Source organism: Salmo salar, chromosome 28 (genome assembly GCF_965601325.2).
Source record: "Salmo salar chromosome 28, fSalSal1, whole genome shotgun sequence".
Classification (NCBI taxonomy): Eukaryota; Metazoa; Chordata; class Actinopteri; order Salmoniformes; family Salmonidae; genus Salmo; species Salmo salar.
In genome coordinates, this window is record NC_138318.1 from 30,930,425 (window position 1) to 30,957,762 (window position 27,338).

General features: G+C 40.8%; 1 protein-coding gene across 1 annotated transcript in view; it reads left to right on the forward strand.

Moving 5' to 3' along the window:
• The window catches only part of LOC106589815 (CUB and sushi domain-containing protein 1), a 406,652-nt gene that overhangs the window by 365,684 nt on the left and 13,630 nt on the right, over positions 1-27,338 (forward strand). The window contains exons 45-57 of the mRNA XM_082970365.1: positions 772-852; positions 1,181-1,294; positions 2,009-2,197; positions 2,346-2,492; positions 3,593-3,781; positions 5,562-5,747; positions 7,822-8,016; positions 9,667-9,840; positions 10,498-10,671; positions 10,825-10,998; positions 15,596-15,784; positions 16,446-16,619; positions 17,235-17,417. Of these exons, the coding sequence (XP_082826491.1) occupies positions 772-852; positions 1,181-1,294; positions 2,009-2,197; positions 2,346-2,492; positions 3,593-3,781; positions 5,562-5,747; positions 7,822-8,016; positions 9,667-9,840; positions 10,498-10,671; positions 10,825-10,998; positions 15,596-15,784; positions 16,446-16,619; positions 17,235-17,417 (2,169 nt within the window). The remainder of the gene's footprint in view (positions 1-771; positions 853-1,180; positions 1,295-2,008; positions 2,198-2,345; positions 2,493-3,592; positions 3,782-5,561; positions 5,748-7,821; positions 8,017-9,666; positions 9,841-10,497; positions 10,672-10,824; positions 10,999-15,595; positions 15,785-16,445; positions 16,620-17,234; positions 17,418-27,338) is intronic.

The window sequence follows — 27,338 nt, forward strand, 5'->3', positions numbered from 1 at the left end:
TATAGGAATTATAGGACTATTTCTCTCTATACGATTTGTATTTCAGATACCTTTGACTATTGGATGTTCTTATAGGCACTTTAGTATTGCCAGTGTAACAGTATAGCTTCCGTCCCTCTCCTCGCTCCTACCTGGGCTCGAACCAGGAACATATCGACAACAGCCACCCTCGAAGCAGCGTTACCCATACAGAGCAAGGGGAACAACTACTCCAATTCGAGGAGAAATTAACAGGCACCGCATCGATTATATGCAATGCAGGACACGTTAGATAAACTAGTAATATCATCAGCCATGTGTAGTTAACTAGTGATTATGTTAAGATTGATTGTTTTTTATAAGATAAGTTTAATGCTAGCTAGCAACTTACCTTGGCTTCTTGCTGCCCTCGCGTAACAGGTAGTTAGCCTGCCATGCAGGCTCCTCGTGGAGTGCAATGTAAGGCAGGTGGTTAGAGCGTTGGACTAGTAACCGGAAGGTTGCAAAAACGAATCCCCCCTGAACAAGGCAGTTAACCCCCGTTCCTAGGCCGTCATTGAAAATAAGAATGTGTTCTTAATCTGACTTGCCTAGTTAAATAAAGGTGTAAAAAAAAACGGCAAATCGGTGGCCAAAAATACCGATTACCGATTGTTATGAAAACTTGAAATCGGCCCTAATTAATCGGCCAGTCCGATTAATCGGTCGACCTCTAATACGTATCCATAAGTATAGTTTTCTGTTGATTATGTGATTTTGGCAAATTACTTATTAATTCTTTCTCTCCTCCAGCCTATCGTCTAAAGAAATGCCCACCTCCCCCATCAGTGGAAGAAGCTGAAATAGTATACGAAGATCAAGATTATGAAATAGGTAAGTTTGTACCAGAGAGATGGTCAACACTGGGTTATATAATTCAACACAGAGTTGCAGTGGGAAGTCAGACAGTGACCCGCTACATGATTCAGTTTAAACATGTTCCTATGTGACTTTGAATAAAAGAAGTATACCATGCTGTAGTGTGAACCTTTATTTGAAATTATCTTGGACAACCATGTTAGGGGTATATAGCAGGCTGTTATGTAATATAGCTGTTGGTATTGTCTCGAGAGACATAAACTTAATATCCAATGTAGGTATCCATCAGATGTTGATGATGTCACATCTGCTATAAGACGTATGAAATAATTATTTTGTCCAGGAGACGTTGTGAAGTATCGCTGCTTCCCTGGATTTACCCTGGTAGGCAACAGTGAGCTTACCTGTAAACTTAACTCTCATCTCCAGTTTGAGAGTCCTCCGCCTACTTGTGAAGGTAAGAGAATGTTCTGACCTTTTCTGATTATTTTATTTATTATTCCATTTATAACAGGAGGTGAACTTTCAGCTCAGATACTTCCAGTTATCTGCTTTTACAAGCATATCAGTTTACCTGCCTGTTATTTTTAATCTGACGTTCTACCATTGTTTCTTTGTATCATTCTGATGACTCCTTTATACAACACTATTACTAGACATTGTTCCAAGGTGTGCATCAGCCTGTTAAAAAACTAAGTGCAACTAGAGTGTAGCTAGAGTCTCTGTGACTCTTTGAAATCGAAGCTCTGACTGAAAGTGAGTCACAGATTGAATGGCTTATGAATGGTGTACATATCATTTCTAATTATAGTGCCAATGTGATGACACAGATGGAAGGCAGCAGTATGGTTCCATTAGCACAGCACAAAGTACATTTTCTGGGGAGATATGGAGATAAGCGCAGCAGAGTTTCCTTAAATGTTGTAATTCCGTAATGCAGCTATGGTCCATTCGGTTTGTTTTCATTATCATTTGCCCACAGGGTAGAAGAGAACAGGAAAATGGAAAATGCCTTCACATTATTTCTTGCCATAGATCACTAACCCTGGGCTCATTTGGATTTAGCAACCTGGAGAAGTTCAAGAGAAGTACAGTTGAGGTGATAAAGATGTGTACTGCAGCAGTAATTAACTATTTCTCATTTGTCTGCATGTGTGTGTTGTGCGTTTAGCCCAGTGTCCTGCAAATGAAGAACGCTCCTCCTCATCAGGAGTTATCCTTAGTCCAGGTTTCCCTAAAAACTACCCCAACTCTCAGACCTGCTCCTGGGCCATCAGGGTTCAACCTGCGTACACTATCTCCATCTTCGTGGAGATGTTTCAGAGTGAGAAGCAGTTCGATGAACTTGAGATCTTTGACGGTAATTTCCTCTTCCAACAGCCAACTAAGTCATATGCATGTTTTATTTTGTTTGTTCTAAAATGTTTATGCCATGTCAGAGATGATTTAATGTTCAAATACCTTACAACAAGCACTGTCATTTGTGAGTGTTACTTTTGCTCTGTTAGGACCATCTGGCCAGAGCCCTTTGCTGGTGGCCCTTAGTGGAAATCACTCCACACAGTTAAACTTTACAAGCAAGACCAACCACCTTTACCTGAGATGGTCCACTGATCATGCAACCAGCAAAAGAGGATTCAGAATCCGCTACACAGGTTTGTAGTGCATAACAATATGTTTCAGTTTGTGATAAGGCTTTAACGCCCATGTGCTGTGGGGATGTCTATTTCTACTAATGCATCATCATTCGTATGTTTCATTACAGACATCAAATGAAACATTTGAATTACAGGACATTCAAAAAGTGGGACAGCGCCATAGCCTTTTTTCTCTTGTATGGGTGTCAGAGAAGCTTAGACACCAGCCTCTGTCCTCTGAGGCAGTTGCTTTGGATCCAATGTAGGTCAAAGAGTGTGAGGCAGTCAGACTTCTACAAGTTAGCCCTCATTAGACTGTATACCTGCAGGGATCCTTTTGCAAGTCCTCCATAATAGAGGTCAAAGATCCGATAATGAATTTGGCTGAATAACCGCCATGTCCGGTGCCTCAAACCGACATTTCCACCAATGACCAAACATGATATATAGCTCACAAAGCCCGGTGGCAATGATTACTCTCCATTTCTTCTCTCTTCTTTTCTCTCCCTCTGCCTTTTCTGTTGCTTTTCTTCTCTCAATTCATTTTAGTCGATAATTTTGCCGTTCCAGCCCCTGTGCTGGTTATTATTCCAGTTTGTTTCCCCGTTTATTCAATTTGCCATCCCTTGTGCGAAAAAAAATGACTCGGTAAAAAAATTGTTGCGTTGCATTGAGGCCTGACGTGTCAGAATGAGTGATGGTTTCTGAAGGCTTCAGAGTGGCTACCTCGGTGCTGTCAAACTATGTCAAAGTATTTTTAAATAATGCATGGATGTTGAACACAGACAGGGTAATACACCTCCGTTTGATCTTTACAAAACTGCTTTGGGAGTGAAGAAGTCTTTACCCAGCCAAAGGATTTTTCCCTTCGTCTTAAACAGTCCATTGGTCTTTCATCAAAGTAAATAAGAATGATGCCTGGAGTTTTAACATGAGGTCTAATCACCCAGAACCTAGACTTAACCATTTAGTACTATTCATCTGGTGGATGGATTTAATCTGTTATACTAATATAATGTAATATAAAGTACTAATGTATGTCTAGTGTATATCGTTAATCATTTAGAAGGAGGAATGGTATAGAAAACACTTAAATTGCTCCTTTCTTTTCAATTTAGCTCCTTATTGTAGCATTAACGACCCACCTGGAAATGGAGGGGTGCTTAACCGAACAAGAGAGATCCCAGGAAGCAATCTGCAGTACTATTGTTATGCTGGGTACCGACTAGTGGGGCCCAGAAATTCCACCTGCCGGTTACATCCGAATGGACTGTATCATTGGGATACCCCAGCTCCACTATGTCAAGGTAATGCAGAACGGCGAATGGCATTTACAGACTCGAGGGGGATTCACTTTAATCTTATGTCTGGTGAAAGTCTTGCAAATGTGATTGGGCTCCCTCTTGTCACAATGTTGACATGTGTTTGTGGAATTGTGATTCATCGTCTATTTATTTTTCTCCTTGGTTTTCAACATAGCAGGCTACAATTCATGAATATTTCTTAATATCATAGAAAATATCTTAATGAATAGATTCTGAGAAGTCTTTTAACAAACTTTATTCAGAAATATATAATCATCGACAGTGATGTAACTGACCCTTTCTGCATTGTGTTCACTAGTGTGACAGCCCATTGCTGTAATGAGATGTATATTTGCATAAAGGAATAGAGGCTAAGATGGAGCTAATTACTTCTGGGGGTTTTATCTTTAATGCCTGTTTGCGATAGAGCATGCAAGACAATTATCTATTTAAAAGGTACAAAGGAAACTGTGTCCACTCATTTGTGGTAAACTACAGGTGGGTAACTAGTAAACAAAACAAGATAGCTGTTTGTTATCCTCACTAAACCTGATAGGAAATTATCATTTGATATGATGAGATCATCTGTTCCATTTGCACGGTATTCTAATCATGGTATTTGAACGGTAAGCGTGGGTGTAAGCAAGTGAATGCCACAATCTTCAATGGTAAATTTCTGGTTTCCATTGTACTCGAATAGTTGGTACATACTAACAGCATAGGTACATACTTTGCTTACTTCCTCTTTATCCCTCCCATTTGAGACACAAGGCCACCATAGTCAGAACACTCCTGTGATGAGAAGTGGCCATAGTGTCTACTAATTATGTGCCATAATTTCTGTAAGTGCTGAGAGTAATCCATTCAGCTGTTCTTAAGGTCATGGAGAGGCAGTGGAGGATTCTCTGTTTAATCAAATCAAATCAAATGGTATTAGTCACATGCGCCGAATACAACAGGTGTAGACCTTACAGTGAAATGCTTACTTATGAGCCCCTAACCAACAATGCAGTTTAACAAAAAATAAGAGTAAGAATAAGAAATAAAAGTAACATGTAATTAAAGAGCAGCAGTAAAATAACAATAGCGAGACTATACACAGGGGGGTACCGGTACAAAGTCAATGTACGGGGGCACCGGTTAGTTGAGTTATAAAGTAACTATGCATAGATGATAACAAGGGGGGGGGGGGGGGGGGGCAATGCAAATAGCCTGGGTAGCCATTTGATTAGATGCTCTGGAGTCTTATATCTTGGGGGTAGAAGCTGTTCAGAAGCATCTTGGAACAAGACTTGGCACGCCAGTACCACTTGTCGTGCGGTAGCAGACAGAATAGTCTATGACTAAGGTGGCTAGAGTCTTTGACAATTTTTAGAGCCATCCTCTGACACCGCATGGTGTAGAGGTCCTGGATGGCAAGAAGCTTGGCCCCAGTGATGTGCTGGGCTGTATGCACTACTTGGTGTGCTTGGACCATGTTAGTTTGTTGGTGATGTGGACACCAAGGAACTTGAAGCTCTCAACCTTCTCCACTAATCCATTTTAAACGTAAGGTTGTGATCAAATTCGACAAGAAAACAGCCTAATTGGTCCCACTGCTTTTACTGGAACTATGAAGACATCTACTAGCTTGAATTGTTATCAAAATATGTTGCTTTGTTGCTTTTGTAGATGTTTCTGTTGCTTTGGAAGATGAAATTCTAATTTGAATAAACAGTTGCAGGGAGAGAAATTATCGTTTGATGAGAGTATAATTTTTATTTTTTCATCTTTCCATTGGCAGCTATATCTTGTGGAATCCCTCAGTCTCCTGCCAATGGTTCATTCCATGGTTTCCAGTACACAGTGGGAAGCAAAGTTAACTACCAGTGCAATGAAGGGTACAGGATGGAGACAAGTTTCTCCACGAGCGCCGTCTGTCTGGAGGAGGGGACATGGAGCAATGCTGCACACCCACCTCTTTGTTTACGTGAGAAAAATAACCCTTTGTTTCTATGCCAACGGTATGTTAAAATTGCCTGCCTCATTGAGCCACTGCAGTCAATGCATGTCTCATTAACATCCTCCTTAGAGAGTAATTTGGAGCAGGTAACGGGTGAGCAATAATGACTAGATTTTTGCGGTTAAGCACTCACACAAAAGAAATGGTAGGATGCAACCCCACCTCCTCAGGCCTGCATAACCAGAAACACTATCAGCAATCATATTTAAGTCATTTTGGGACATGACTGTTTAAATGACATGTTCATACTACAATGAGTGTGATTTATGTGAATATAATATATATACACTGCTCAAAAAAAATAAAAGGAACACTTAAACAACATAATGTAACTCCAACTCAATCACACTTCTGTGAAATCAAACTGTCCACTTAGGAAGCAACACTGATTGACAATAAATGTCACATGCTGTTGTGCAAATGGAATAGACAACAGGTGGAAATTATAGGCAATTAGCAAGACACCCCCAATAAAGGAGTGGTTCTGTAGGTGGGGACCACAGACCACTTCTCAGTTCCTATGCTTCCTGGCTGATGTTTTGGTCACTTTTGAATGCTGGCGGTGCTTTCACTCTAGTGGTAGCATGAGACGGAGTCTACAACCCACACAAGTGGCTCAGGTAGTGCAGCTCATCCAGGATGGTACATCAATGCGAGCTGTGGCAAGAAGGTTTGCTGTGTCTGTCAGCGTAGTGTCCAGAGCATGGAGGCGCTACCAGGAGACAGGCCAGTACATCAGGAGACGTGGAAGAGGCCGTAGGAGGGCAACAACCAGCAGCAGGACCGCTACCTCCGCCTTTGTGCAAGGAGGAGCAGGAGAAGCACTGCCAGAGCCCTGCAAAATGACCTCCAGCAGGCCACAAATGTGCATGTGTCTGCTCAAATGATCAGAAACAGACTCCATGAGGGTGGTATGAGGGCCCGACGTCCACAGGTGGGGGTTGTGCTTACAGCCCAACACCGTGCAGGACGTTTGGCATTTGCCAGAGAACACCAAGATTGGCAAATTCGCGGTGGGTCAGTCATGGCGGTGGGTCAGTCATGGTGTGGGGTGGCATTTCTTTGGGGGGCCGCACAGCCCTCCATGTGCTCGCCAGAGGTAGCCTGACTGCCATTAGGTACCGAGATGAGATCCTCAGACCCCTTGTGAGACCATATGCTGGTGCGGTTGGCCCTGGGTTCCTCCTAATGCAAGACAATGCTAGACCTCATGTGGCTGGAGTGTGTCAGCAGTTCCTGCAAGAGGAAGGCATTGATGCTATGGACTAGCCCGCCCGTTCCCCAGACCTGAATCCATTTGAGCACATCTGGGACATCATGTCTCGCTCCATCCACCAACGCCACGTTGCACCACAGACTGTCCAGGAGTTGGCGGATGCTTTAGTCCAGGTCTGGGAGGAGATCCCTCAGGAGACCATCCGCCACCTCATCAGGAGCATGCCCAGGCGTTGTAGAGAGGTCATACAGGCACGTGGAGGCCACACACACTACTGAGCCTCATTTTGACTTGTTCTAAGGACATTCCATCAAAGTTGGATCAGCCTGTAGTGTGGTTTTCCACTTTAATTTTGAGTGTGACTCCAAATCCAGACCTCCATGGGTTGATAAATTGGATTTCCATTGATTATTTTTGTGTGATTTTGTTGTCAGCACATTCAACTATGTAAAGAAAAAAGTATTTAATAAGATTATTTATTTCATTCAGATCTAGGATGTGTTGTTTAAGTGTTCCCTTTATTTTTTTGAGCAGTATATATATATATATATATAACAAATATTTTAATGCTCATTATACTTTCTAATTTACTTTGGTATTTCTCAGTTTTATTTATAGAATGTAATACACTGTATATACTGTAGGACAAAGACCGATAATGTACACATCACAAGACTTTTAGAACATCAAATCACTGAAGTTGGAGAAGGTAAAGGAAATTGAGATTTTTTTTTCTCTGTCATGTCTGGATTTTTGAGTGTGTTCAGAATGAAGGCCAGGGTCACGGTATTCCATTAACTCTGGCCTGTTCTCTCTCCCCCACAGCGATCCAATGCCCTAACATTGAGAGCGTGCTCTCAGAACACATGGTGTGGCGGCTGATCTCGGGGTCACTGAATGAATTTGGAGCTCAGATAATGCTGAGCTGCACTCCTGGCTTCTACCTCGGAGGACAGAGGACAATCAAGTGCTTAGCTAATGGAACCTGGGCTGGAATTGAGGAGAGGTCTACCTGCAAGAGTAAGATGCATACTGTGCATGTACCACAAGGCTGCAGTGCTTAGAGTTATAGAAAATACCATTTAAGTCATTTAGCAGATGTTCTTATCCAGAGCAACTGACAGTAGTGAGTGCATACATTTTCTAAAATATTTTTGAATACTGGTCCCCAGTGGGAATTGAACCCACAGCCCTGGCTTTGCAAGTGCCATGCTCTATCAGCTGAGCTACACGGAAAAGATGATAATTTATGAGAATGGAGTGTAATATACTTGACATTTTGAGTATGAATAGTACCCTTTTCTAATTACTGGGAGCAATTTCATTGTCTGACCGGGGCTGTAATTCAGACTGGCAGTTAATAAATCTGAAATCCTCCGTGCCTCTTTGTGGCACCCAGTGTATTTTTGGACCGTAACATGCATAATCCCCAGGATTTGGTGTAGTAGCTGGGAAGTCATAAGGCAGTATCCAAACTTGCTATTTGTTTTGATCACAGCTCTACCTATTTCCTCTACTTAGACATGTTGTGTAAACAACTGTAGTGGTGATGAAGTAATCATGGAAAATAGCCTCTGCCTAATTAGAGGTCAGAGGGAGAATGTAAATATTTTGATTAGCGCGGACTTAATATTTAATGTGTTTACATGCCATTGTGGACATGCAAAGGCACATTGGCCTTGGCTTTGATTGGATGCATCCAGGAGTCCCTGGTGTGTTTTCTGATCATTCCCTGGGTACCTCCTTACGGGGAAGACATACATTATGCTCAGGGATGGAATCGAAGGATTTTGGGCACTGGCCAGCTGGGCTAATAGAATAGACCATTATTTTTACTAGCCTGGGTCCAAACTCTGTCATGCGAAACTTAAAAAGAAAACATTTTACTAGCTGGTGGGTTAGTTGGGCAAATGTTCTGATAGCCCGGTCAGAAAAGTACTAGCCTCGGGCTAGCAGGATAGCTTCATTTCCATCCTTGATATGCTGCATGAGTACTCATTTTCATCAATAGCCAATGTCCTTACATACTGTAATGTTTAGTGCCTCCTGTCTATTATGTGGTGAACTGTATGTGAATTTAAAGACGGTGAATGCACAATGACAAACAAACAAGCATACTGTTGCATTCGTTAGAATGGTCGGACAAAACAAAAAGGACAATATATAATGAATGTTAGCATAACAGCCAGAAATGTGTGTTTGCATAAGGTAGTTGGATATTTAAATGTATTGTAACATTTACAGGTAACTCGTGAGAGCTGAGTCAATCAGCTGCTGTAAGACACGACGTGCCACTTCCCCATTTAGTGTTTGAGTACAAATACACCAGTGGAGGCTGGTGGGAGGAGCAATGGGAGGATGGGTTCATTGTAATGCCTGAAATGGAATCAAGGGAATGGAGTCAAACGTGGTTTCCATATGTTTGATGGGTTTGATACTGTTCCATTGATTCCATTCCAGCCATTACAATGAACCCATCCTCCAATAGCTCCTCCCAACAGCCTCCACTGGAATACACAATTATCTGCATGCCTTTCATTCAGGGATATCTAGTCATTGTAGATCAAAATGCTCCACTAATCAGTCCTTATTGTGGAATTTGTTTCCACTCAGGCACAGTGGCGTGCAACCAAGTATAACTCAGTCTCTGATTGTCTGTGTCACTTCCAGTTATCTCGTGTGGGGACCTCCCATCTCCTCCCTATGGCAACAAGATAGGAACCCTGACTACATTTGGCGCCACAGCGATCTTCATGTGTAATACGGGATACACACTGGTGGGGTCACATGTGAGGGAATGTGGGGTCAACGGGCTCTGGAGCGGAGTGGAAACCAAATGTCTTGGTACAGTATAAATGTTTTTTTTTATGATTAAGATTTCTGTCTTTTCTCATCCTGGACGAGCTCCAAAATTGTATCATCCTGGATGTCTCTCAATGTTATGATCTTGGACGAACACCAAATGGGGTAGAGCACCTTTATGGTTTTCAAATCATTATGCCAGAAACACATTAAATTCCTCAGGTTACAGTTGATCCGCTTCAAACTCTTGAAGGTCAACCTCTTTAAGGTCATTTCGCTTCAATTACCAGTGTCCAAATTTGATGTAGGGTAGGCAACTTCTTATACTGACTATTCTATAATTAGATTTAATCAGACCCCAGCATTCAACTCCAAAATGTCAGTAAAAAATGAAGATATATATACTGTACCACCCACATTATTATCAATTTCATTATCGATCAGATAAAATTATTGACGCAGTTCTCACCACAAAGACATGAATTATCAGGGGAGGAAAGGATCAAATGTTTCATATGTCAAAGTGCCAAATGGTTATTACAGTCCTGAGACCATTTCAAGGATGTGTGTTAGGGAATAGAAAGAAAGTTTGCATCACAAATGTACTCTTTCATGCCAATCCACACTGTCTCAACTATTTCAAGTATCATCTAAGAACTGAAAATATGATGCAGGTATCTGGTTTATTCTCCCTTCTAGCTGGCCACTGTGACTCCCCTGATCCAATCATCAATGGTCACATAAGTGGAGGTGGCTCCAGTTATCGTGACACTGTTGTCTACCAGTGCAACCTTGGATTTCGCCTTATTGGAACATCGGTTCGGATCTGTCAACAAGACCACAGATGGTCCGGACAAGCTCCTGTTTGTGTTTGTAAGTGGATAAACTTAAGTTTTGTTATTGCCTTTATCAATTCTTCTTTAATGATCAGAGATTTACAGGAATTCTCAACCTTTGAATCACCATCACTAATAATTGTGTAAAACAATTTTTGCTCTTTCTTGGCTACCTCTACTTTTTTCAAAGCCATTACCTGTGGTCACCCTGGAAACCCAGCAAATGGTCGAACTAACGGCAGTGAGTTCAACTTGAACGATGTGGTCAACTTCACCTGCAGCACAGGATATCTGTTGCATGGTGCCTCAAGAGCTCAGTGCAGGATGACTGGACAGTGGAGCAACCCTCTTCCAGTCTGTAGAGGTAAAACACAGTAACAAATACATTCAAAGCATTCCAGGTATATCCATTTCATGGATAGTGCATACTTTATTTTGTATTGATAGTTTGTGCATGTCGATGGCTCACAAAGCAAATACATTTTACTCATTGTGTATTAAAGTGGAATTTTTAGCATTTTAACTACTTTGCAGATATGAAACAAACAACACAATCATAATATCAGTAAAAAATTACCAGTTTATAATACAAAAGCAACTTTATAAGAGGTTTTTAAAAATTGGTTATATATGACTCAACATTCCTTGAAGTACACTAAGGTATTGTTGGCAGAATAGATGGATGCAGTTCACTGCATGATTAATATAATTCACCAAAACATTTATGGTTATTCTAAAAAATACTGCTATCAGGTTGTAAATCACAGCTGGCCTGGTACATTTTTTACTGCCTCCATTCAGGATGCACCGTTTCAGTTTCAATGACTCAATATTTTGTACAAAAAATTGACGAATGTAACTAAGACTGGGAATGTCAATACAATCAAACTAGGAAGGGCAATGATCACAAGTCAGTCATAACGTGGCTAATAAGCTAGCATATCTATTTATGTAGCAAACTAAAAACACGGAGCCTAACGTTAGCTAGCTGCTAGGAGGATGTCATGCAATATCATTGGAGGACTGGGTGAGTGACTGACTTTTTCCCCTCATATCGTTTTTCGGTGGCTATACACAGCTAAAGATGCAGGTGTCATTTGGCTAACTAGCAAGAACTTGAACGACTGATACGCAGTTAACATATTTCTTGCATTCGCAAATTCACTCTCGTCTGAGTGTGCCAGAGCGCAGAGTAACTGATGAATTTATGAACTCTCAATACCCGCTGAATATGAGCGGTGTCAGTAAACTTAGGCATAAAAAAGTAGTAGTTAGTCATGAACGCTCTAAATAGCATGTAAACAGCCTAACCAGCTCCGCTACGACGAGCAAAATGGTAAGAGTGAGGGAGTTCTCTCATTTGTGTCTGGAAGTAACTAGCTAGTAAGCTAGCCAACTTGCTTTGTTGGGACAAGAAAGATTGCATTGACAGGCAAGCTGCAGAAGGACCAGTAGGATATAATTCCCCATTGATTATCAGTGAAATTTTGACGGGAATCTAGCTGAAAAGTTCAAGAGTTTTATCAAATGTTCCTTCGTTAAATTTTAGCTCATCTTGCTCTGGCTAGAATTAGTTGTTGATGTGCATAACTGATGGAGAGAGCCAACATTTTCATGCTTGTTTGATCAAATAGGACTGTAAAAGTTCCCAAATGTAATGTGACTCATGTGGTATTTACATATTTGCAGAAATCCATTCAGGTTTATTTTGTGGCTTTTGCCGAATGCGTTCTAATGATCTAAAGTTGCGCTGTTGCTACTGCCTGTAAACACACAGTCCACTTCAAAGTGAATGGTGGCAAATGGCTTGTTTGCATAAAGGCCGACTGTAGCTCTAATTGGCTCTGGCGCACCGGTCTACATAGACACCAGCCTTGGACAAGACAGATGTTTTCATTAGGTTTTATTCACTGCACTATCTGTTAATTGCCAAAACGCACGCCCACTTTCCCACTGTATATTGCTATAGAATTTTCACAAATGCCTTAGTATACAGTTGAAGTCGGAAGTTTACATACACTTAGGTTGGAGTCATACAAGCTATAGTTTTGTCAAGTCGGTTAGAACATCTACTTTGTACATGACACAAGTCATTTTCCCAACAATTGTTGACAGATTATTTCACGTATAATTCACTGTCTCACAATTCCAGTGGGTCAGAAGTTAACAAACACTAAGTTGACTGTGCCTTTAAACAGCTTGGAAAATTCCAGAAAATGTCATGGCTTTAGAAGCTTCTGATAGGCTAATTGACATCATTTGAGTCAATTGGAGGTGTACCTGTGGATGTATTTCAAGGCCTACCTTCAAACTCAGTGCCTCTTTGCTTGACATCATGAGAAACTCAGAAGAAGAAAAACGTTTTTTTCACAATTCCTGACATTTAATCCTAGTAAAAATTCCCTGTTTTAGGTCAGTTAGGATCACCACTTTATTTTATGAATGTGAAATGTCAGAATAATAGTAGAAAGTGATTTATTTCAACTTTTATTTCTTTCATCACATTCCCAGTGGGTCAAAAGTTTACATACACTCAATTATTATTTGGTAGCATTGCCTTTAAATTGTTTAACATGGGTCAAACGTTTCTGGTAGCGTTCCCCAAGCTTCCCACAATAAGTTGGGTGAATTTTGGCCCATTCCTCCTGACAGAGCTGGTGTTACTGAGTCAGGTTTGTAGGCCTCCTTGCTCGCACACACTTTTTCAGTTCTGCCAACAATGTTTCTGTAGGATTGAGGTCAGGGCTTTGTGATGGCCAGTCCAATACCTTGACTTTGTTGTCCTTAAGCCATTTTGCCACAGCTGTGGAAGTATGCTTGGGGTCATTGTCCATTTGGTAGACCCATTTGTGACCAAGCTTTAACTTCCTGACTGCTGTCTTGAGATGTTGCTTCAATATATCCACATCATTTTCCTGCCTCATGATGCCATCTATTTTGTGAAGTGCACTGGTCCTTCCTGCAGCAAAGCACCTTCACAACATGATGCTGCCACCCCTGTGCTTCACGGTTGGGATGGTGTTCTTCGGCTTGCAAGCCTCCCCCTTTTTCCTCCGAACATAACGATGGTCATTATGGCCAAACAGTTCTATTTTTGTTTCATCAGACCAGAGGACATTTCACCAAAAAGTACAATCTTTGTCCCCATGTGCAGTTGCAAACCATAGTCTGGCTTTTTTATGGTTTTGGAGCAGTGGCTTCTTCCTTGCTGAGCGGCCTTTCAGGTTATGTCGATATAGGACTCGTTGTACTGTAGATATAGATACTTTTGTACCTGTTTCCTCCAGCATCTTCATAAGGTCCTTTGCTGTTGTTCTGGGATTGATTTGCACTTTTTGCACGAAAGTACGTTCATCTCTAGGAGACAGAACGCGTCTTCTTCCTGAGCGGTATGACGGCTGCGTGGTCCCATGCTGTTTATACTTGCGTACTATTGTTTGTACAGATGAATGTGGTACCTTCAGGCATTTGGAAATTGCTCCCAAGAATGAACCAGAATTGTGGAGGTCTACAATTTTTTTTCTGAGGTCTTGGCTGATTTCTTTTGATTTTCTCATGATGTCAAGCAAAGAGGCACTGAGTTTGAAGGTAGGTCTTGAAATACATCCACAGGTACACCTCCAATTGACTCAAATGATGTCAATTAGCCTATCAGGAGCTTCTAAAGCCATGACATCATTTTCTGGAATTTTCCAAGCTGTTTAGAGGCACAGTCAACTTTGTCTATGTAAACTTCTAACCCACTGGAATTGTGATACAGTTGTATATAAGTGAAATGTATGTAAACAATTGTTGGAAAAATTACTTGTCATGCACAAAGTAGATGTCCTAACCAACTTGCCAAAACTATAGTTTGTTAACAAGACATTTGTGGAGTGGTTGAAAAATGAGTTTTAAAGACTCCATCCTCAGTGTATGTAAACTTCCGACTTCAACTGTATTTGTATGGCTAGAATAGTCCTCCATGCTGTAAAAGCAAGGGAAAACAAGGTAAAAAAGTATATATAAAAAAAAGAAATGGCCTCCTTCACCTGCCACAATGGTCAGTCACTCCCTCCCTCACTGTTCAGTATGTCAGTGTGTTTCCTGCTACCTCAGCCTGCAGTATTCCTACAGTATGTCAGTGTGTTTCCTGCTACCTCAGCCTGCAGTATTCCTAAAGTATGTCAGTGTGTTTCCTGCTACCTCAGCCTGCAGTATTCCTACAGTATGTCAGTGTGTTTCCTACTACCTCAGCCTGCAGTATTCCTACAGTATGTCAGTGTGCTCCCTGCTACTGAGACACTGTTCAATTTTATTTTGTAAGGCACTCCCACACCCTCACCCAGGGTTCCAACAATCACCTTTTTTCAAGAGGGTTACCTGAATAATGGTGTCTATTAAAGGCAAGGAACATGCCAATAGCAGGTGCCAATTATCAATTTTGGAGGGTTTTTTCCTACCTCTCTGTCCCTAGGGGTTTAATTGACTGCCAAGGCATTGGCAGCTGTCACTGAGGGAAAGCGATCTGTTTAGCTTCCCCTGGACATTAACTTTAGGCTGTTTTTTGTTGAATGGCAATAGCTGAAAACAATGTTCAGCCAACTCTGAGGCAAGACGTACAGCTTGTTATTGTTACTGGGGCTTCCTGCCCTGCTGGTTTTAAGTGCAACTGGAGTAAATAAAGAATCTACATTTTTGTGATAAGTTAAACTAAACAGAAACTGCATATCAACCCACATGTATGACATTTCTACACAGTTATTAGAGTAAATGTATGTCAAATGCTATTGACTATAGAAAACCTGTAGTTACACTACATGAGAGAAGCTGTATATCTTAAAAAGCATGGATGGGTTGTTTTGAAATGAATCGGAACTTGAACAGAAATCCTGCTATTCAAGCTTTCCCATTGATTTCCCTTCTCTTCTCACTCTTGGGTTCACTGTCAGACTAAGCATGCGGACGGTTTTATCTTGCAGTGGTAAACTGCTCCGATCCAGGCTTCGTGGAGAATGCCATTCGTCACCCGCAGCAGCGCTTCCCCGAGAGCTTCAACTACAGAACCAGTGTGATGTATCACTGCAAGAGGGCCTTCTATCTGCTCGGCTCATCACTTCTCACCTGTCAGTCAAACGGCCTCTGGGACAGATCACTTCCTAAGTGCCTTTGTGAGTAATATGCTGGGATTGTCTTGCTCAGGGTACAAGAAGTGGTAGAGGTAGATTCTGTGTCCCAAGTGGTGTGGTTAGTCGCTGTTGGAGAATGATAAAAAAGAGTGAAATTTACCGTTCTTATAGTGGTGAGAAAGAAAGAATCATTATGGCTGTGCTGACAATTTTGTATATAGTGTTAATGTTAGTGATGAAAAGGGGTTGTGGGAGTAGGAGTGGTAACAGAGAAGGCATAGAATAAGGAATTGGGGTGTTCAACTCAAACGTTTATAGTAATAACAAGTGTTTGGGTGCTGGGTTTAAAAGGCATATACTTGATAAAAATAACAGACAGTAACACTGAAGGCACAAGAAAAAATGAAGTATATCCTGGGCGGCAGGTAGCATTACAGTTAGAGCGTTGGGCCAGTAACCAAAAGATTGCTGTTTCGAATACCCGAGCCGACAAGGTGAAAAATCTGTCGATGTGCCCTAATTTGCTCCAGGGGTGCTGTACTACTATGGCTGACCCTGTAAAAAAACACATTTCACTACAGCTATCTGGTGTATGTGACAATACTACCATTTTTATAATATTTTCTTTAGATACATGATGGATATAAAAAAGTATTTCTATCAACTGTCCTCTCTGAACATTTTCTCTCCATTTCACCTGCAGCTATTTCCTGTGGTGATCCTGGCACACCGCCCCAAGCTATTATGTCAGGTAGGAAGTTCACCAACGGCGCCGTGGTCCATTACACCTGCAGCCACGGCCGAGCACTGATTGGGAACGCCACTCGCTACTGTCAGGAGGACGGATGCTGGAGCGGGCCACAACCCTACTGCTCAGGTATATCCATCAGCAGGGTCCTACACCCTTTGAAGAACCTCTTTTTGGTTTGAGGTAGAACCCTTTTTGTTCCAAATAGTTCTAACTGGAACCAAAAAGGGTCCTGCGGCTGTCCTCATAGGAGAACCCTTTATGGTTCCAGTTAGAACATTTTTGGTTCCTCTGTGGAAAGGGTTCCACATGGAACACAAAATGGTTCTACCTCGAACCAAAAGAGCTTCTTCAAAGGGTTCTCCTATGGGGACAGCCTGAGAACCCTTTTTGGTTCAAGATGGCACCTTTTTTTCTAAGTGTTGCACACTGCCAGGCAGGGAAACCTGAAGGCTCTAATGGACAGAAATAACACTGAGTGACAGGTTTCAGGGAAGTCAACCCCAGCTGAAAAAACTAGGGGTTTCTGTGGGTTTTTCAAGTTTTGTAGCTAGAGCTGTTGGAAGCAAGCACTCTGGGTAGAGCCTTGGTAGCCTTTCATGGAAGTTAAAAGGGAGTGGGGAAAAAACTATTTCCATCTCAGAAAACAAGGCTTGAATGACTGATATGCACTGCCTATGGACCTGCTGCAGTGAGTGATGGGTGGTTGTTTGAGCGTTGGATATTGTCTCTGTCCTTCATTAGGTGGTAGTTCCGGGGAGTGTGGTGACCCTGGAATCCCACCTCATGGCTCCAGGTTGGGGGACGAGTTCCAGCTGAAGAGCCTGCTGAGGTTCACCTGTGAAGCTGGCTTCTCCCTGAGGGGCTCGGCTGAGAGGACCTGCCTCATCAACGGCTCCTGGAGTGGCACCCAACCAGTCTGTGAAGGTGAGTCCTCTGCCATATACGGTGCATTCGGAAAGTATTCAGACCCCTTGACTTTTTCCACATTTTGTTGCGTTACAGCCTTATTCTAAAATGGATCCTTGCCTGGTCTGTGAGTTTTGGTGGGTGGCCCTCTCTTGTCAGGTTTGTTGTGGTGCCATATTCTTTCCATTTTTTAATAATGGATTTAATGGTGCTCAGTCTGATGTTCAAAGTTTCGGATATTTCTTTATAACCCAACCCTGATCTGTACTTCTCCACAACTTTGTCTCTGACCTGTTTGGAGAGCTCCTTGGTCTTCATGGTGCCACTTGCTTAATGGTGTTGCAGACGTGCCAGAGTCTAGTGCAAACAATTACCTTCAGAAGACACATAATTAGTTAAATAAAGTCCACCTGTCTGCAATCTAAGTGTCACATGATCTCAGTATATATATATATATATATATATATATATATATATATATATATATATATATATATATATATATATATATATATATATATATATATAAATGCTCTTTGCTAAGAAGCTATGTTTGTTTCTTTTTGAACATTTGAATTGAAAACACAATAAGGTACTTAATTGTTACCTGGAAATTATTTGATTTTGAGAAAAAAACATCCTACACAGACCACCTACCACTGGTAATGTACTGTATGATAATCGTTGCTTTAATGTAAGTTTTCAGAAAGGATAACTCCATCCAACACCTATTATAGTATATTACCTTAACCTGTCTGGGAAACGTGGGACGTTTGTGTCCCACCCTAGTCAACAGCCAGTGGAATCGCGTCGCTCGAAATACAAATACCTCATAAATGCTATAACTTCAATTTCTCAAACATATGACTATTTTACACCATTTTATAGGTACACCTCTCCTGAATCGAACCACGTTGTCCGATTTCAAAAAGGCTTTACAGCAAAAGCAAAACATTAGATTATGTTAGGAGAGCTAGCATGCATCACAAATACCCAAAACACAGCTAAATGCAGCACTAACCTTTTGACAATCTTCATCAGATGACACTCCTAGGACATCATGTTACACAATACATGCATTTTTTGTTCGATAAAGTTTATATATATATATATATAAACAGCATTTTACATCGGCGCGTGACGTTCAGAAAATATTTTCCCTCAAATGCTTCCGGTGAATCAGCGCTACAATTTACAAAATTACTATTCGAAAACATTGGTAAAATATAATATTGTCATTCAAAGAATTATAGATTAACATCTCGTGAATGCAACCACATTGCCAGATTTAAAAATAACTTTACTGGGAAATCACACTTTGCAATAAACGAGGTGCTATGCTCAGAAAAATAGGCTAGGCGATACAGGTTAGCGCCATCTTGGACTCATCTAAAATCAAATATACTATTGTAAATATTCACTTACCTTTGATTATCTTCATCAGAAGGCACTTCCAGGAATCCCAGGTCTACAACAAATGTAGTTTTGTTCGAAAAAATGTATAATTGATGTCCCAATAGCTCCTTCGCGTTCCGAAGGCTACTCATAATGTACGAAGCGCGCGGGACTTGTCCTCACGAATGTGCAATTTTATTTTATTTACGTTCGTTCAAACATGTCAAACGTTGTATAACATAAATCTTTAGGGCCTTTTTCAATCAGAACTTCAATAATATTCAAGGCGGACGATTGCATTGTCTTACTAAATGTTTCGGAACGAGAGAGTACCCACGGGCACGCGCATCATAGTAGTAATGGCCCTCCCTCTATGACAAACTTTCCAGGCCTCTCGTTCGGTCAGTTTTTACCGGAGAAGACTCAAACCACTTTGTAAAGACTGTTGACATCTAGTGGAAGCCTTAGGAAGTGCTAAATGAATCCTAACTCGCGGTGTGTTTCATAGGCAAAGGGTTGAAAGTGATTCTACAAATCAGATTTCCACTTACTGTTAGGATTTGTCTCAGGGTTTTGACTGCCATATGAGTTCTGTTATACTCACAGACACCATTCAAACAGTTTTAGAAACTTTAGAGTGTTTTCTATCCAAATCGACTAATTATATGCATATTCTCGTTTCTGGGTAAGAGTAGTAACCAGTTTAATCGGGTACGTTTTTTATCCGGCCGTGAAAATACTGCCCCCTATCCCCAACAAGTTAATGCTCAGCAATGTTGGGAGGGATTCAAAAGCGAAGCATCCAGGGTTATTTCTGTTTAATTTATCGTTTGAAAAATTACATGGGAAACCTTGAGTGAAGCCAAGGTGCTTATTGGCACATTCATAAGAAGTATGATATTATGTGCATACACACATCCAGTACAAAGGTACAAATATGGGTGTACTGGATATCTTAGTTGATCAGGGTTGGGGTTAATTCCATTTCAATTCCAGTCAATTCATACAGTAAACCAAATTCCGAAATGTCCTCATTGAAAAGCATTGAAGAGAGTTGGACTTTCAGTGTACTTCCTGAATTGACTGGAATTGTCTCCAACCCTGAAGCTTATCTACTATATATTTCTACATTTTAGAACGATAATAATTTACCCTCAATTATCTCATCATTCACTTTAAGTAGACTCGTTTGGACATAAGATATCTTAAGTAAATGTATTTAATGTCTTTAGTACGTCTTAAACTGTGTCTCATTAACCAATAACTTTGATTGCGCTTGATAGCTCCTTAATCCCACAATTAAATTCAAATAATTTGTCCAAATCTAATTTATTATGATTATGATGTACTGTATACTCTACACGACGCATATTGTAGCTGTACCATAAGATTTTGGGTAATGATGGGTTCCTTGTTTTCAGGTTGTTGTTTCTCATTCCTGTGTGTGTTTTGGTGTTGAAGTTGTTGTTTGTGTTCAGTTATTTGCTGCTCTGTTGTTTGTCATATTTTTAACCCAGTTATCATGAGTGTTCAGTGTTGTCTGTTAGATGGGGTCGGACATGGAATTAGAATACTAGAATGGACATGAACCTTGTTATGATGGGATAAAGGTCAGCCATTTTGGTCAGGGTGTTGGTCAACTGTGGTTTGCCAGTGCTGTGATAAGATATTGTGTAAAATAATGAATTTCAATAATGTATATGCGCTGTATATTTGTTAGCTAGCTAACCAAAGGAAGGATTCCATACATTTTTTTTTCAAATTAACTGGCAATATGCTAACACTCTATTCAAACAATGCAGTCAATGCACAGCCATACACTGGCTGAAATCAATTGATGATAGGACTTAGAGAACTTGTAAATGCAACAAGTAGACTACTGATGTTGTATTGTATAATAGCACGCACAGCTTTTCAAGAAAACACAAATGTTGACATTTATGATCTGTTTACATATTTTGGAGGCTATTTACACAGAATATTGGTGAAAAACCTGTATAAACAATATGTATAATTATATGACTATATAATTATATGAATATTTCAACAATAATTCTATATTACACAATTTCTAATATATCACATATCTTACTTTTATTTTCCTGCACTAGTAAAATCAGGATTATGCCTCTACTGCCATTCATTCACATTAGACTGGTCTTGATTTCTCCCTGACCAATTGGCTGCCATTTTCACCCATTCTGGAACTTTTAGGGTTTATGACATATCCCTTCTAGTAATTTAAAGTGGAACTGACAGTGCTTTAACTACTTTGCGGATATGAAACAGACAGACAATCATCATTTCAGTCAAAAATATAAAATTCCCAGTTTATGCTACAAAGCCAACTTTTATAGGAGGTTTTAAAAATAGGTTATATTTGACTCAACATTCAATGACGTACACTAAGGCATTGCTGGAGAATAGATGGATGCAGTTCAATGCATGATTAATATAATTCACCAATACATTTCTTGGTAGTCCCAAAAATATAGAAATCAGTTTGTAAATCACAGCTGGTCTGGTACATTGTTTGCTGCCTCCATTCCGGAAGCACTGTTTCATTTTCAATGACTCAATATTTTGGGTGCAGAATATGACTGGTGTCAATAGACGTAGGCCAAAAAAGTAAAAGTTAGTCATGAATGCCCTATATAACATGTAAATAGCCTTACTAGCTCTGCTACGGCGAGTAAAATGGGTCAGTGATGTGTTCTCCCATTTGTGTCTGGAAGTAGCTAGCTAGCAAGCTAGCCAACTTTAGCCAGTTAGCTTGGGTGCTTGGTTGGGACAACGCATGCATTAGCAGGCAAGCGGCAGAAGGGGAAGCAGGCTAACTATTGTTTATCAGTGCAATTATGACAGGCAACTAGCTGAAAAAGTATAACTAATGTTCCTTCATTAGATTTTAGCTCATCTTGCTCTGCCAAGATGGCTACTTTGAAGAATCTGAAACATAAAATATATTTTGATTTGTTTAACACTTTTTTTGCTTACTACATGATTCCATATGTGTTGTTTTATAGTTTTGATGTCTTCACTATTATTCTACAATGTAGAAAATAGTCAAAAATAAAGAAAAACCCTTGAATGAGTATGTGTGTCTGAACATTTGACTGGTACTGTTTATATATGTGTATATATACTTAGCCAAATACATTTAAACTCAGTGTTTCACAATTCCCGATATTTAATCCTAGTAAAAATTCCATGTCTTAGGTCAGTTAGGATCAACACTTTATTTTAAGAATGGGAAATGTCAGAATAATAGTAGAGAGTGATTTATTTCAGCTTTTATTTCTTTCATCACATTCCCAGTGGGTCAGAAGTTTACATACACTCAATTAGTATTTGGTAGCATTGCCTTTAAATTGTTTAACTTGGGTCAAACGTTTTGGGTAGCCTTCCACAAGCTTCCCACAATAAGTTGGGTGAGTTTTGGCCCATTCCTCCTGACAGAGCTGGTGTAACTGAGTCAGGTTTGTAGGCCTCCTTGCTCACACACGCTTTTTCAGTTCTGCCCTCAAATTTTCTATAGGGATGAGGTCAGGGCTTTGTGATGGCCACTGCAATACCTTGACTTCGTTGTCCTTAAGCCATTTTGCCACAACTTTGGAAGTATGCTTAGGGTCATTGTCCATTTGGAAGACCCATTTGTGACCAAGCTTTAACTTCCTGACTGATGTCTTAAGATGTTGCTTCAATATATCCACATAATTATCCTGCCTCATGATGCCATCTATTTTGTGAAGTGCACTGGTCCCTCCTGCAGCAAAGCACCACCACAACATGATGCTGCCACCCCTGTGCTTCATGGTTGGGATTATTATGGCCAAACAGTTCTATTTTTGTTTCATCAGACCAGAGGACATTTCTCCAAAAAGTATGATCTTTGTCCCCATGTGCAGTTGGAAACCGTAGTCTGGCTTTTTTTATGGCGATTTGGAGCAGTGGGTTCTTCCTTGCTGAGCGGCCTTTCAGGTTATGTCGATATAGGACTCGTTTTACTGTGGATATAGACTTTTGTACCTTTTTCCTCCAGCATCTTCACAAGGTCCTTTGCTGTTGTTCTGGAATTGATTTTCACTCGCTAAGAGACAGAACGCGTCTTCTTCCTGAGCGGTATGACGGCTGCGTGGTCCCATGGTGTTTATACTTGTGTACTATTGTTTGTACAGATGAACGTGGTACCTTCAGGCATTTGGAAATTGCTCCCAAGGATGAACCAGACTTGTGGAGGTCTACAATTTTTTTTCTGAGGTCTTGGCCGATTTCTTTTGATTTTCCCATGTTGTCAAGCAAAGAGACACTGAGTTTGAAGGTAGGCCTTGAAATACATCACAGTTACACCTCCAAATGACTCAAATGATGTCAATTAGTCTATCAGAAGCTTCTAAAGCCATGACATAATTTTCTGGAATTTTCCAAGCTGTTTAAAGGCACTGTCAACTTAATGTACACTGCTCAAAAAAATAAAGGGAACACTTAAACAACACGATGTAACTCCAAGTCAATCACACTTCTGTGAAATCAAACTGTCCACTTAGGAAGCAACACTGATTGACAATAGATTTCACATGCTGTTGTGCAAATGGAATAGACAACAGGTGGAAATTATAGGCAATTAGCAAGACACCCCCAATAAAGGAGTGGTTCGGCAGGTGGTGACCACAGACCACTTCTCAGTTCTTATGCTTCCTGGCTGATGTTTTGGTCACTTTTGAATGCTGGCGGTGCTTTCACTCTAGTGGTAGCATGAGACGGAGTCTACAACCCACACAAGTGGCTCAGGTAGTGCAGCTCATCCAGGATGGCACATCAATGCGAGCTGTGGCAAGAAGGTTTGCTGTGTCTGTCAGCGTAGTGTCCAGAGCATGGAGGCGCTACCAGGAGACAGGAGACGTGGAGGAGGCATTAGGAGGGCAACAACCCAGCAGCAGGACCACTACCTCCGCCTTTGTGCAAGGAGGAGCAGGAGGAGCACTGCCAGAGCCCTGCAAAATGACCTCCAGCAGGCCACAAATGTGCATGTGTCTGCTCAAACGATCAGAAACAGACACCATGAGGGTGGTATGAGGGCCCGACGTCCACAGGTGGGGGTTGTGCTTACAGCCCAACACTGTGCAGGATGTTTGCCATTTGCCAGAGAACACCAAGATTGGCAAATTCGCCACTGGCGCCCTGTGCTCTTCACAGATGAAGCAGGTTCACACTGAGCACATGTGACAGTCTGGAGACGCCGTGGAGAATGTTCTGCTGCCTGCAACATCCTCCAGCATGACCGGTTTGGCGGTGGGTCAGTCATGGTGTGGGGTGGCATTTCTTTGGGGGGCCGCACAGCCCTCCATGTGCTCGCCAGAGGTAGCCTGACTGCCATTAGGTACCGAGATGAGATCCTCAGACCCCTTGTGCGACCATATGCTGGTGCGGTTGGCCCTGGGTTCCTCCTAATGCAAGACAATGCTAGACCTCATGTGGCTGGAGTGTGTCAGCAGTTCCTGCAAGAGGAAGGCATTAATGCTATGGACTGGCCCGCCCGTTCCCCAGACCTGAATCCAATTGAGCACATCTGGGACATCATGTCTCGCTCCATCCACCAACGCCACGTTGCACCACAGACTGTCCAGGAGTTGGCGGATGCTTTAGTCCAGGCCTGGGAGGAGATCCCTCAGGAGACCATCCGCCACCTCATCAGGAGCATGCCCAGGCGTTGTAGGGAGGTCATACAGGCACGTGGAGGCCACACACACTACTGAGCCTCATTTTTACATGTTTTAAGGACATTACATCAAAGTTGGATCAGCCTGTAGTGTGGTTTTCCACTTTAATTTTGAGTGTGACTCCAAATCCAGACCTCCATGGGTTGATAAATTGGATTTCCATTGATTATTTTTGTGTGATTTTGTTGTCAGCACATTCAACTATGTAAAGAAAAAAGTATTTAATAAGATTATTTCATTCATTCAGATCTAGGATGTGTTATTTTAGTGTTCCCTTTATTTTTTTGAGCAGTACATTTAAACTTCTGTCCCACTGGTATGGTGATACAATGAATTAAAAATGAAATAATCTGTCTGTAAACAATTGTTGGAAAAATTACTTGTGTCATGCACAAAGTAGATGTCCTAACTGACTTGCCAAAACTATAGTTTAACAAGAAATTTGTGGAGTGGTTGAAAAAATGAGTTTTCATGACGCCAACCTAAGTGAATGCAAACTTCCGACTTCAACTGTATTATTTATTTATTTATTTGTTTGTTTGCTCAGAACTTGGGGAGGCAAAGTTTGGCCTTGTTGATTTACTCCATTTACTTCCTTCTTGTTTTTATTTTCATCAATAGGTCAGTTTTTGTGCATTTCTATATTTATAAATGTATTATTAATCTTATTTATTCAGTCTTCACAGCAACACAGTACACAGTGAGATAAGCCTGCAGATTGCTTTCAGGAGATCAATAGAGTTGCATTATTTAGAGGCCATTCATGATTGAGGATGGTTTAACGGTTGTTATAAGGGAGTTGAGATGGATCACTGCTTGGGAGATTTAAAGTGGAATGCTGCGCACTATTTCTGTGATACAAATAATGCTGTGCCCAAGTATGAAATGCGAATTCTTGTGCACAGGGAGATCACAAGACGCCTGTGACTTGGGAAATAATTACTTTGAGTCGGGAAATACATATGGCCACAGCGGTCTCCCTGAGGGACTTCATAAACTCTTTATTGGACCAGTTGTTTTCTATTTGTAAATGGTTACATTGTTAAGACTAGCTGTACTGGGGATTTTATTTTAATGTAATTTTTTTGCCTTTAATCTACAGAGTATCCTGTTGCAGCCTTGGAGTGATATTATGTCTACACAGATAATGCTAATTATTCTTATCAAGATTAATGAATAATTAAGTTTACTGCTCTTAAAGTGATGCTACAGAGGTTTTGCATAATTTTAGGTAGTAGTTTTGAAAGTAGTGCTCACGAGCCAAAACGGGTCCCCGAAAATTGTGCACAATTGTTTGCAATGTCATCCATTTCGTATGATACAGTATGTTACGTCCTGTAAAAAATTTAATAAAAAAGTCCTGCAGATCGTATGATATGTTATGAATTCCAATATGTTACGAATTTATTAGTGCTTAAGATCCCATTCAATCTCTTTAAATGTTTAGCTATTCTATGACTTGAGCTAATGAGTATGTGCTCAATCAACCCTAATTGAGACATAAATACTCAAAGCTAGCACTGTAGCATATGCCCCGGAGATTCCCACTGTAATCAAAAGCATTCATTACTTTTTTGAGATCAGCATTTGTGTACATTTGCCATTCAGTTTCACATGGGGGAAAGCGGAGCGCATGTTTCCTCACAACTGATGTCACGCTTTGCCTGATCCCTCTTTGATTAATGGCCTCTGAAGATTCCCATGCTGTTAGTTCTCCCCTTCTGTAAACAAAGATGAAAATGCTTAAGCCATATTGAGAGTATTTAAAGACATCCTGTGGAACTTTGGTGACTATTAAATATTTTTTAAATGTCCTGCCTTGGGCTGGATGTGTCAATGTGTAGTTCATACATGCATAACCTATGAGCAGAATTACTGTGTTACCTTAGTTAACCATGAAATCCCTAATTAAAAAACAACTGTTTTTCTGGAATCTGATTTCCCTACATTTTACCCCATGTGGGCCAGCCCCGTAGCGATTCGAGTTCAACCAATGCGCTTCATTCAGCCCCTCACCACTTGAGTGACAGCTAGCAAGATGCACACACAGCAGATTGAGAAAAAGAGCAATGACGTGGTGCTCATATGTGACGTATGCAATTTTTGGGGACCACCTTTAGCTTGTGAGCACTACTTTCAGAACTATTGGTTAAAAAGTATACAAAAGTACCGGACAATCTCTTTAAGCAGGCTGTGTGAGTAAAAGCTCTATTCATGTGAGTCATGTGGTTATTTGTTTGTGAATATGTCCCCGATGCCTCATTATTTATGGAATAGCCTTGTTCCCAATTAACCTAATTGGTTTTTAAAGCCAATATCTATGAGAGTGAGGATCCCATTTCATTTATTACCGTCTTCTAAAATGCCACTTCAAATCACTGACAAAAGGCATTTCCTTAAAAAGCTTTAACTAATTGGATCAAATCAATAGGTCTTTTATTTTAATATCTTGTTTCTGTTAGATTACAATTAAGTTGATCTGCTTGGCCAGCATCTGTAAAATATATTGTACTGAAGAAAGATTGGACTTATGGGGCGGCAGGTAGCCTAGTGGTTAGAGTGTTGGGCCAGTAACTGAAAGTAACTCCAAGGCTGCAATAGGATACTCTGTAGATTTAAAGGCAAAAAAATTGAATTAAAGCTGGCAAGGTAAAAATCTGTTGTTCTGCCCCTGAACAAGGCAGTTCACCCACTGTTCCCCGGTGGGTCGTCATTGAAAATAAGAATTTGTTCTTAACTGACTTGCCTAGTTAAATAAAAAATATCTAAATTATATACACATTTACTTTTATCAATAGCCAAGAGTAGTACTTTCATGATTGCA